At 38.4% G+C, this 13,234-nt stretch overlaps 1 protein-coding gene across 6 annotated transcripts in view; it reads left to right on the top strand.

Annotated features, from left to right (window-relative positions):
- The window catches only part of lrba (LPS responsive beige-like anchor protein), a 792,225-nt gene that overhangs the window by 624,809 nt on the left and 154,182 nt on the right, over positions 1–13,234 (top strand). For all 6 annotated transcript variants that reach the window (XM_039750242.1, XM_039750239.1, XM_039750241.1 and 3 more), the window contains one exon: positions 9,959–10,126. In XM_039750242.1, the coding sequence (XP_039606176.1) occupies positions 9,959–10,126 (168 nt within the window). The remainder of the gene's footprint in view (positions 1–9,958; positions 10,127–13,234) is intronic.

Genomic DNA, 13,234 nt, shown 5'->3' with positions numbered 1-13,234 from the left:
CTTGAACAGAGAAAAGTAACATTGTAGGAGTTCACGCTATACCCTTATGAACCGCTCGCTGTAAACACTTTTTTTAATGAGTTATAAGCACAGGGAAAAAATGAACATTTGAAAAATCCGTAATTTATACAAAAACTAACCATAAACAACCAATAAAACTAACCTTACATAAGTCGAGTTCTGGCATGAAGGAAGTGAGGAAGAAGGGTGGAGAGGAGATTACAGTTTTGAGGTAAAGTCTGTGATGATGCGGGTTTGCTCCATGCTCCCATCTTGCTTCCAGGAGCCCTTAAACCCGTCGCCGTCGGCAATGTTACCAATGAGCACGACATTGAGGCACTACAATGGAGCAATCGGATGGTCTAAATTAAAATGCAGTGCCTTTAGAATCCTTCAATAAATAAATGATCTCATAAAAACAAGTGAAGTGAAGGCCTTACTGCCTTCTTTAAGTACCTTCTCGCGCTGTCTGTCTCTCTCGCTCGCTCGCTCGCTGCACAGGGAATTCACAGAGAGAGACTGAACACGTGTGGAAATCATCAATGCGTACGAACCGGAAGGGAAACCGGCTTGTTTGTCACCCGAGTGTGTGGTTGTGAACAGATGCAAAAGTTTGGCAAACTTTTTGGTCGTACCCAGATTTGTACATGTTCAGAGACGTTCATGACCTGAGGTTCCACTGTGTATAGTAATATATAGAGAGATGTCCCGTATTTCTAATTTTCTAATTCTGGCAACCCTATGCTTGGACCAACTTGGCTAATTTTACTTCATAGTCATGTGTAGATTCATCACAAACATATCCATGATGCAATTAGGGTCACAATCCATAATTTTAAGAATCACTGCATTCAGGCAATCTTAGCAATAACAAGTAATTTTGCTCTTAAGTTCCTAATCTATTTCACAAAAGTGATGTCAAGTCGAGCAGGCTTGTCTAAAAACTGTTCAGTGTAATTTTGTTTACCCACAGAGCGAGAGATAAGGGTAATGCCCTCTTTTCACTCTAAAGCACACCTGGATAGCCAGTACATAAATCGGTGTACTACATTAAACACTTTTCACTTTTTCTTTTGCAATCCGAATATCACAATAGCCTTACTTTAACAAATAACCCAAACAGACTTGTTCATATAAATAGTATGGTTTATTTATAACATAAGGATAATGGAAGATGGGTATATGCCAAGTATACTGTGTACAGATATATATGGACAAAAGACAATAGCACACAACACAGTGATGTAAAATTTACAAATCTTTTTTTTTTCTTTATTAATTTTATTGCAATACATACAAAGCAATCACGTTTTTACAAAAAGAAAAATTGAGTTAGGAACAGATCGATCCCAACCCCTGAGAGAGAGCGCAAGCCAAACAGCGTGAAATTTAAGGCTTGTAAACATACCTAAATTAATAAATTCTCTGTGCTTTCTGAGCTTATTTTAAAATATTACTGATTAGATCCTGCCATAGTTTGAGAAAAGTCTGTACGGATCTTCTGAGTATTTGATTTTTTCCAATTTCAAATAGTATAAGACATCGGTTTCCCACTGACTTAAAAGAGGAGAGTTTGGGTTCTTCCAGTTTATCAGAATAAGTCTGCGTGCCAAAAGTGTAGTGAATTTACAAATCTTAGTTAAATGTTTCCCTCCTATAGAAAAAGGCAACTAACTTATGAATTCTATCTCTTGGCATACGTAGATCTTTTTCTGTTATTGAAAAAGGTGCAGAACTTATGAATTTTGATCATCAATTCATGTGGTTTAAAATGGATAAGACTTTTAGGTACGAGTAGTTTTGAAGCTTCTGTTCCCTACACCATGGCGTTCATTTATTCACAGCTAATCTCTGTGGTGGTTTACCTTCCTCCCACTTAGTTTTTATTTGTGTGTGTTTCGTAATGGATTTAAGAAGAAACTTTTAGCACAACTAAAACACATTCTTCACAAAAGTTATTACCTTTCAGTTGCAATGACACCAGTTCCATCAAACCTTAGCTGGCTTTGACCTTTCTATTAATTTACAATTATTTTCATAATTATTTTAATATTATTTATATAATTATAATTTTGCACTTATGGTTTGATGTAAGTGATGCTTTGTTCCTTTCCTGTTTGGAATTCTGCAGATACATGGAAGTATCGTAATGCACTCTTGTTCGTTCTCTTGTTCATTCATTCTTTTAGGGTCTCATTACCTTCCTCTCCTTGGTAACGCCTTCTGGTTGCAGGAGGTGCTGCGATTTCCTCTTTGAGGTTTTTACATACATTGCTCTCAGTTGCTAGAAAATGTATAACTGCTGGACTGGCTGGTGACAATCAGCCCCTGTCATTAGCAAGGTGAATGTATGACATTTACATAATGGTCTTCCTCTATCTTCAGCAAGGTTTGGACTAATGGCACCCCTCATCCAAACTTTTTTACAGACAGTCTTCCATTTTCCCAGTCCAGTTACTCCATTTGGAGTAAAAAGGGTTGTTTTTTATTACGGCCCTACACTATGAGCAATGGGATCTTTCCTTTAGAACAGATGTTATGGCCCGGTTGAGCAGTGAGCTGATATTGGAAGCCAATATCTGGGTTTTACAAGGGTTTTTAAAGGAAGGAACAGAGGTCTTGCTGTTGATCTCTTGGGGGTACATAAGCTCATCCTGTTGGATGACAGTTGGTGCAAAGTTCTTTCCATCACTGTTTGTCATCACTGAGTTATAGTTTGAGCCGAATGTTTAACTGGTAACATGAGAAGATGGCTCTGAGATGTCTCTTGGTGATTATCATTTTAACAGATAAGGTATAGAGGCAGAATTCCAAAGAAAGACAGAGAGCCCTAGTCTAAAAGAAACCGATATTAAGAGCATCTGGCAGTGGAGTGCTAAGCCATGGACTTGCATTCCACCCCGGCAAAACAGACAATGCCAGTCTATCCTACAGCTAATGACCTTGTGCTTTAAAATCTGTTGCCTTCAACGGGTCATGTGCACCTCAATTCGGAATCACAAGAATGGCAGGCTTTAAAAGAAATGTCTACTTAATAAGAAAAAAAGGTCTGTCAGTTTTCAAGTGATTTTTGCATTCAGGGATGAGAAACAACTTCATGAATTAGTAGGTAGCGCTTAAATTGGACTTAAAACGAGATTTGCTCACAGATCGTTTGTCGTTGAAATGGAGTGGGTTTTCCTGCTGTGGGGCCACTCTACGCCAATGCATGCCAGGGAAATATTCCCTACTCATTTGGAAAGATTTGAAGAGAGAAACCTGATCCAGCCTTTTTGTCAGAGTTGTTTAATTCAGTGTATGTTTTGATTGGCACAAAGTGTACTTTAAAGGAAATGTAAGAATTAAAATTGCCAAAAGGATATTATATCATTGTTTTGGGAAGAAAGCCTCAAGCCAGAATTAATTAGGTAGTAAAACCCCGAATAGTTTGTTGCATGGTACAATATTCATGTGAATTGTAGGAACCACCTAACATATGAAATGTTATTCTTTCAAGTAAGTGAAGGCTGGAGGTGTTACGGCTTTACTTAAACATGTCAAATTTTAAGAAGTTCCTGGATCAGCGTTTCAAATCACCTTGAAAGCACTAAATGTACACAGCGTAAAACATTCAAATACCTTTGAAGTATGGAAAAGGTGCTTTCTGTTCTTTGACTTACTGTTATGACGTTCTGCTGGAAAAAAAGCATAACAATCCACAAGTTAAGTTTACTGAGCACTCACCTTTATTTCCGCCATTTCAGATTTTTCTCACTTTGCTGTATTTTTAGAGAAAACCAGCTGTGCTGTCTGTCTAAAATGGGTTGAAATCTAAGTAATCAACAGGGATCCACAGTGTTAACATTTCCAGTGCACCCTGCATGTATCTCTGTTATATGCAATTTGGTGTGGGATTTGTAAAAGCAGTGTTAATGTTTGTGATGCGCCATCTGTTGGTATGACAGAGACACAGCAACCAGATGGACACAGACACGTCTCCTTTTATTAAGGTGGATTACAATACAGTTTATTTTTGTATAGCCCAAAATCACGCAGGAAGTGCCGCAATGGGCTTTAGCAGGCCCTGCCTCTTGACAGCCCCCCAGCCTTGACTCTCTGAGAAGACATGGCAACCATTGTAGGGGAGTAATGGAAGAAACCTCGGGAAAGGCAGTTCAAAGAGAGACCCCTTTCCAGGTAGGTTGGGCATGCAGTGGGTGTCAAAAGAAGGGGGTCAATACAATACAATACAACACAGAACAGAACAAATCCTTAATACAGCATAAAAATAAAAATTTTAGAAGTACGGAGCAGAATTTAACAGTAGATGATATCACATAATAAGATTTGGATATTTTTAGAGTCCTGGAGACCTCATCCATCAAGCTGCCTCCCCCATTTGGCCATTCCACGGCTGAAACATTGCTCAGCCAGCCAATGCAATAAAAGGACCCCTCTTTCCCATGATTCCTCTGATTCTCCATCAGGGATGACTTTACCATAGGCAGGCAAACAACTTGGCAGGTGGGCCGTGGCACCAAGTGCCACATTTGAGTACCGAGAAGAGACCCAGAATAGGTGAGGGTTAGTAACAAATTCTAACTCTCATGTTACTTATGTTTTAGTGCTAATGACTAAAATCAGAGATGCAGTCTGTACAGTTAATCAGCAGCTCTAGTCAGGGTGTGCTAAACTGAAGTTATGAGTCTTCAGCCGGGATTTAAAGGCTGGGACCGAAGGGGCATCTCTTATAGAAGCAGGCAGATCAGTCCACAGTTTAGGGGGGTCCTGTAACTAAAAGCTCGACCTCCCACTGTTATTTTATTAATCCTTGGAATCATAAGCAGACCGGCATCTTGAGATCTTAATGTGTGCTCAGGTTTGTAAGTCATGATAAGTTCAGACAAGTAAGCCGGACCTTGGCCATTTAATACTTTATATGTTAAAAGGAGGATTTTGAAATCTGCCCTAAACTTAACCAGGAGCCAGTGTAAGGATTTATGAACTGGAGTTATGTGTTCATATTTTCTTGTTCTTGTAATATTTCTTGCCGCTGCATTTTGGATTAAATGGAGGCTGAATAAAGAACAGCCAGTGAACACCGCATTGCAGTAGTCAATCCTACTAGAGATAAATGCATGAATTAATTTCTCAAACCTTTTAGGGTAGTGGGGTGCTGTAGCCTCACCTGGCAGCTCTGAGTATTTTCATTGTCACAATTTCATTCACTGTAGTTGGGTGGTGGCACATGACCTGATTGCTTTTGTTAGTAGTTTTGCATAAAAAGTAATTCAGTTTTCATTCATACACAATTACAAGGGAAATTAGTAGAGCAGTCAGAATATTTTTTTTACTCAGAATGGAAAGTGTACGGTTTATCCCAAAAATGAAAGCCAGGGGGGTCTCGGATAAATGTACTGCCCAGTATATTCAAAATAGGAGGCCCGTATGGCAGCACACAGAGAAATGTCCACATTTACCCTGCAATATGTTACTCTAGAATCAGCCCACTTTGTACATTTTACGGGCTTAACTCGTTTGATATGTAGCAGGAAACCTGGAGTGCACGATTTGGATAGAAAATGTCACATGGGGGTGGCACAGTGGGTAGCACTGCTTCCTTGCAGTTAGGAGTCCCGGGCTCGCTTCCCAGGTCCTCCCTGCGTGGAGTTTGCATGTTCTCCCTGTGTCTGTGTGGGTTTCCTCCCACAGTCCAAAGACATGCAGGTTAGGTGCATTGGCAATCCAAAATTGTCCCTAGTGTGTGCTTGGTATGTGGGTGTATGTTTGTGTGTGTGTGTGTGTGCCCTGCGGTGCGATGTTGGCTGGGATTGGCTCCAGCAGACCCATGTGACCCTGTAGTTAGGATATAGCAGGTTGAATGATGGATGGATGGATGGATGTCACATAGGCCTGGAGAGTACGTGCAAACTCTGAGACACCAAGCAGTCATGAGATTTGAACTTCATCACTGTGCTGCCCCGATATAAATCCAAAGTGTTCGGCTTTTTAAAATAATTATCTGTTGATATTCAAAATATTTTAAATACTTAAAGGGGCATGTGTCCAAGTTAGAAAAGATTTCCACCGTAGTCAGCAGGGTCATTTTAGAACATTAAAACAATCTGGACAAGAACGAACCATTCAGCCCAACGAAACTCCTCCGTCCTTTTAGCTTTATGTCTCTAAATTTGTCACAGTAATAACAAAAAAAAATTAATAGCTGCCCCTTTATTCCACTGTTATCTGTTTTGTTGCAGAAGCATAAAAACTGATCTGTCCATACTGCCGGATGGCAGGGTAGGGTGGGCTGGGCTGGGGGTGGGAGTGACGCTAAATGGATTTCTACTCCACAGCATCGTAAAAAGAATTCCAAATTGTATTTAATGAGCATTTGCTCACCTTGCAGTGGAGTGTGTTTTGTTGGTACAGTGTAAGCCTCCCAGTGATGAGTAATTTGTGAAGTGTGCCTTTGAGTTATAATATTTAGTTACGTCATTTGTTAAAAAATAAGAACATGTGCATGACATTTAGTATCACACGTATATAGTTAATTAGTATTTGTGCCCCTATTCTATTCTGTTAAATGTTTGATGTCATTTTTTCTGATTTTCATCAAATACATTCATTTTTCACAGTTGATTGCCTGTTTCGGAGCCGTGCAGGGCAGGAGCCTTTCCCACCATCATCAGCACAAAGAAGGTGCCAGCCATGGATGAGGCTTCCTCACACACACACACACACACACACCCACATTTTCTCATGTAGGCCCAGTCTAGAGATAGACAGATAACAGTGGTTATGAAAAGTCTGCACACCCCTGCCAAAATCACAGATTTTGTGTAATACGAAATAACCAAGATAAATCCTCTCTATCTAACATATCATGCCTTATCTATTATGTAGTGCCTTGCATATCTATGTATCTCATACAAAGTGCCCTCTATCTACAGTAGATATAAAAAGTCTACACACCCCTGCCAAAATCACAGATTTTGTGTAATAAGAAATGAAACCAAGATAAATCCTATCTGAACTTATTCCACCTTTATTGCAAAACTGCAGTCTATACATCCAGCCATCAATTATCCAACCCGCTATATCCTAACTACAGGGGTCTGCTGGAGCCAATCCCAGCCAACACAGGGCACAAGGCAGGAAACAAACCCCGGGCAGGGCGCCAGCCACCGCAGCCAATCTATACAATGAAGGTGAAACAAATCAGAAACTGTTAAGTGAAAACAGGAATATATATATATATATATATATATATATATATCTTACTAATACAACTTAAACACCTTGAATAAAAGCGTCACCAAATAAGTAAGTATCCTACTGAAACCCAGGTGCTTTATATATTAGATACATAAATATGCAAGGCACTATATAATAGATAAGGCATTATATGTTTGTTAGATGCATATAAAGATAGATAGATAAGGCACTATATGATAAATAGATAAGAAAGAAATTATCAATAGATTGATTAGAAAATCACTACATAATAGATATGAAAGACACTATATAATATACACAATTATAAAGATACTGTGTAATCAATAGAAAGTTTAAAAGGCATTCTATAATATATTTGAAAAGCAATATATAACAGATAAATGGAATATAAGTATGAAAGGCACTAATTGAGAGACTGATATGAAAGGTTCTATGTAACAAAAGTAGTAGATAAAAATATATGAAAGGCACAATATACTAAATAGATAAGAAACAAACTGTATTATCAAAAGACAGGTAGATGTGTTAGAAAACCACTGTGCAACAGACATTTAAAACAAATAAAACCAAAAATCTATTTGAAATCGATATGAATGAACTAAACTGTATAAGAGATTGCAGATATGGAAGTCACTATATGAGAGAGTGTTTGATTAAAAAGGCGCTATATACGACACTGATAAGATTGGAGTTTAAAATCATTAAGTAAATAAAAAGGCACTATAATAGAGAGAGAGAGAAAGAAAGAGAACAAACGGACAGACATTATTTATCCCAAGGAGGAGAGCTGACTTTTTACAGAGCCCAGTAAATGCATATTAGAACTAACAAAGTCTCTCAAAAATTGGTACAAAGAAGGAAATCAACTGATTTGGCTAAAAATAAAGAGTAGTCACCATCCCAGTGAGGTGCTATACAGGTGTATTGCTGTTGATTATCAAGGAGCCCCAGTCACACGTCTGCTGAATAATTTGCTGGCTGAAAGTCCCCAGTGTTGTCTTCATTCTTCTCTCCGCTGCTTCCTCCAGCAGATTGAGATATGCCAATAATTTGAACACACAGGCCCTTAGGATGTGAGACGTAAAGTAAGGAACGTGCAGCCTGAACACAGATGGTGACTGAGCGCCCCATTTTCCGGTTGCTGTGTGGTGGTTCACAGCAAGCTCTCCTTTACTATTTGGTATTTTATTTAAGGCAGTGTGACATAATTGCTAAGGCTTTGGTCTTCAAACCCTGATGTTGTGGGTTCAGATCCCACTGCTGACACCATGTGACCATTCCCTTCCTCTGCCTGTGCTCCAATTGGAAGAAACTAAAAGAAATGCAACCGACTGTGTCTGAAATGTTGTAAGTCACCTTGAATAAAAATGTCAGCCAAGTCAGTAATTGTAAATGAAGAAACAAAATCCAAGCCAAGCTGTAGTCTGTAAATATTTGTCAGTGACATTTTCTGAATGAATCTTAAAATAAATTGAATAATATCAGCTATGGGTTTGACTATGAATGTTAACGCTTTGTCTTTGTTAAAGTAAAGATTTCCTCTTTATACCTTTTGACATTTTAATTACAGCTCTTATTTGCAGTTCAGTAATGTTCATAAGAAGGTTGTATGTCTGTATGAGGCCTTTGTTTTATTTCTTAAGATTTAAATTGCTGATTTTTTTAATATATCAATTAAAACACAGGAGGTAAATTAATCTGATTACATTAAGATGTTTTCTGGCTCTACCTAATTCTATTTAAATTTTTTATGTAATTTTTTTTTAAACACAGAGATGACTTATCACAAAGAAACATTCTATTCTAAAAAAAAAAAAGTCATTAATTGCACACTTATTTTGTAACATATGACAGTTTCACTGGACTGGCTACAAAAGCAAAGCCATTTTCTTCCAAATAATTGCAAATAAATAAATAAGACGCTTTCGAACTCCTCCTCACAAGGCTCATTTCACGAAAGCTCTTCTGATATTAGCGAGTATCCTGTAAATTCATTACAGAACGGGACTTCACAATTTATGAGCCACCTCTTGACAACAAGAAAATGTCATTCTAGACAGGAGACATTTACAGGTTCTTGGGTTTTCTTGATTGAAAGTTCTAATTAAGTGAATCGAGAAAATTAACTGAAATTAGCTGTCAGAAAGTCACATTTAAATGAATGATGAGCAGCTCCTGTAGTAAACATTTAAATGATATAAATGGCCATTTAAGTGTATGGTTTAATGTTTGTCATGCATTAATGTGACACGAGCTTCCAATGACAATTAAGCAGCTCATTCTAATTTGAACATATTTAAAGCCTTTGTACAGCCAGCCCTGTGCAAATTAAGACAATTGCTGTTTTTATGCACACGCATAAATGTTTTCCCTCTCACTAGTTAATGACAAGAAAAACATTGTGTCTAAATGCTTTGACATTAAAAGATATTCCTTGCATAACAAACTGCAACTCCTAATTATGAAGACCCTTCACTTTCAAAGGATAGCACTGGAGCATTTGCTACCTTTTAGAATGAACAAATCAATTTCTTTGTTCGGGAGATTTATTTTCTGTCTATTGGAAACAAACCAAACTCCATTTAAAGAGGTCAGCTGTCAATTTACGGTTAAATGATCACCGTGGATGTTTTGGAACTGTGTAAAAAATATAAAGTTGTCTGTGTTTGTCACATTTGTAAGAATGTTGTTTTTTTTATTTCATTTAATGAAAATGTTTTGTGTTTGTATTTTTTTTCAGGCCCTAGAAAGTGAATTTGTCTCCTGCCAGCTTCATCAGTGGATTGATTTAATTTTTGGATATAAGCAGCAAGGACCAGAGGCCATCCGGGCCCTCAATGTCTTCTACTATCTCACCTATGAAGGGGCAGTGAACCTGAGCTCAATTTCTGAACCTGTTCTCAGGGAGGTAAGTTAGTACTGACAAAAGGTAATAATTATATAATTTGTAAATATATAGCATTAACAATTTCGCATGTGTTGTATATGATTCAGTTGTGTTAAAGGGTATTTTTAAAGTTACACCGTTCTCATGTTTAATGGTTTCTTATGAGCTTCTGGTGAACTTGACAGCAGATCAAGTTCCTGGCTCTCTGAGTCATTTGGCAAGGTTGCAAGCAATATATAGTGACTCAACAACTCCACAGTCAAGGGAGGAAAGTGTTTATACCACAACTGAAAAGCTCTCCGGGATCGAGATCGTGTTCTCTTTCCTGTCAATTGACTCCGAGTTCCAGAAAGTGAAAATTATACCTGGGGGTCTGCATAAGCAGAAAGAAACGGGTTATAGGTGAGTGTGACAGTCTGATAAATATGGTCATCATGGTGGTTATTGTCTTGGAACAACCCAGACTGAGATATACACTCTGTGCACCCTAATTAAAGTGAAAGTGCATAAGTTATAACATTTTCTATCTATAATATAGAGACACTTTGACGTCTCGGGGGAGACACTTTGCCGTCACGCGAGACGACGTGATCGTCTCGGGGGAGACACTTTGCCGTCACGCGAGACGACGCGGATCGCCTCGGGAGACACTTTGCCGTCACGCGAGACGACGTGATCGTCTCGGGGGAGACACTTTGCCGTCACGCGAGACGACGTGATCGTCTCGGGAGACACTTTGCCGCCACGCGAGACGACGTGATCGTCTCGGGGGAGACACTTTGCCGTCACGCGAGACGACGTGATCGTCTCGGGGGAGACACTTTGCCGTCACGCGAGACGACGTGATCGTCTCGGGGGAGACACTTTCAGATCACACAGGACTAGACATTACAATCCTAGGAAGCAAGGGAGGGAGTGGATAAGCGAGCGATGCAAGGACAGCTGCTGTACAGGCTTTGAAATAATTGATGCGCCAACAACCATTTTTTGAATTTGGATCCAGAGTTTGTAAGACACTTGAGGGTAATACACAGATTTGTATATTTCTCCACAACTCCAGGTGAGTTAATAATAAAGCAAGCTGCATTCATAGAAATCAGCATGCACATAAAGATTCTTGCCACAAGGTATGGATGAGCACACATACAGTATAGAATTCGCAAGCAATATTATAGTATCAATACACAAGTGGTAATGGATGTAAGCTGTACTGTAGTATAGCCAGCCTGTTACCGTGAAGATAAGTGAGGCTGGATGGGTGACTGATGGCAAAATGTCACACAGGTACCCTGAGCTCTGCTTTCTGTGAACCCCTGGAATATTCACGTTACTCTTCACAAGAGTAGAAAGGTTGAAGAAGGCAGCCAGAGACGCCCAAGGCTTTGGATAAATTGCAGAAGTTAAAGGGGGATCACTGAGATTAACACTGCATGGCACTGTGGAAGATAAGTGGAATACTACAAAGGTGACCCCCTAATTATAGCCATGGCTAGTCTCAATAAAACTGTTAATTGATGAGCTGTTTCCCATGGTCAAAAGTGGAAAGATGATTCATCTGAAAGTGCGTCTGTGGATCATTCATTATTAAATAAACATGTCTGTCACCTGGCTTTTACTTGCATTTGGTACGTGTCTTTGTCTTTCCATCTTGGTGCTTATTACTGTTCTATTCTTCGTATTATTGTGATCAAGTGGGGACAATTATGTGCAGCTTAGTTCAGCATCCTACTTTATTATGTTTTCCTTCTCCTCCTCCTACTTGGCATATCATTAGTATTATTATTATTGTCTTTGTAGTGAAACCTTAGCGTTAGTATCAGATAAATACAAAACGTCACAAGTTGCAGTTTTCGACTATTCTCATGATGACATGAACTCCTACTCTTAGCTGAGACTAGGAATAGAACATTTTGTAAATACTTCTTATGTCCTACGCTGAGGTAGGACAAATTCTTATCCTGGTTTGACTTTTAGTGCAATTCTTAGGAGTAATATTAAGATCCTTGATAAATACAGCCCCGATCTTTAATGTTTTAATGGGGCATTGTGGAGCATTCCTGTCACTTATTGTTACTGCAGGTTGTTCATTTTTTGTTTTTCTTTATTAAAACAATGCACATCACCCACTCAGTAGTAAAAAGAGGACTTCCTAAAATAAATATGGATTTTTTTTTTGTTTATAGTTTGACTGATCTGGCCATTTGTATTCCTCCCTGTCCTTTATGCTTATTAGATTGAATGTTTTGAAACAAACTGCTTATAAATTTATGAGTACATCCAAACTAGCCATATGAGATGTATCCGTTCTTGACACACAAATTTATCACTTGTGCACGCCTTGAGACCCAATTGTTGTGCACTAAGAAAGTACAGGGGATATAATGTACATTATGAGATGACTAGCCAAAGTATCTGCCGTTGTTGGGTATATTTGTATAATGGATTATGGCGAGAAAACAAGTGATTAATTGTTTTTTAAGATTTGACCCTTTTGTCATTGCTGTCTGAAATACAAATATCCTAGACAGATAGATAGAACTTTGTGTGTCCCCAGGGAGACAATGAGCTATTTACAGAAGCTCTTTAAATAAATACATACATACATAAAGAGAGGAGTATACCATCGTGTGTGTGAATACACAGTGTGTATATATGTATATATCTGTGTATATGTATATATGTAAATGGATATATGTGTGTGTGTATGTATATGTGTATATATGTATGTATATACATATACAGTGGGATGCAAAAGTTTGGGCAACCTTGTTAATAGTCATTATTTTCCTGTATAAATCGTTGGTTGTTATGATAAAAAATGTCAGTTAAATATATCATATAGGAGACACACACAGTGATATTTGAGAAGTGAAATGAAGTTTATTGGATTTACAGAAAGTGTGCAATAATTGTTCAAACAAAATCAGGCAGGTGCATAAATATGGGCACCACAAAAAAGAAATGAAATCAATATTTAGTAGATCCGCCTTTTGCAGAAATTACAGCCTCTAAACACTTCCTGTAGGTTCCAATGAGAGTCTGGATTGTGGTTGAAGGTATTTTGGACCATTCCTCTTTACAAAACATCTCTAGTTCATTCAGGTTTGATGGCTTCCGAGCATGGACAGC

The sequence above is a fragment of the Polypterus senegalus genome, chromosome 4 (assembly GCF_016835505.1).
Source record: "Polypterus senegalus isolate Bchr_013 chromosome 4, ASM1683550v1, whole genome shotgun sequence".
Lineage (NCBI taxonomy): Eukaryota > Metazoa > Chordata > Cladistia > Polypteriformes > Polypteridae > Polypterus > Polypterus senegalus.
Note: the sequence above shows the minus strand (reverse complement) of the source record. Positions and strands in the feature narration are given on the sequence as shown.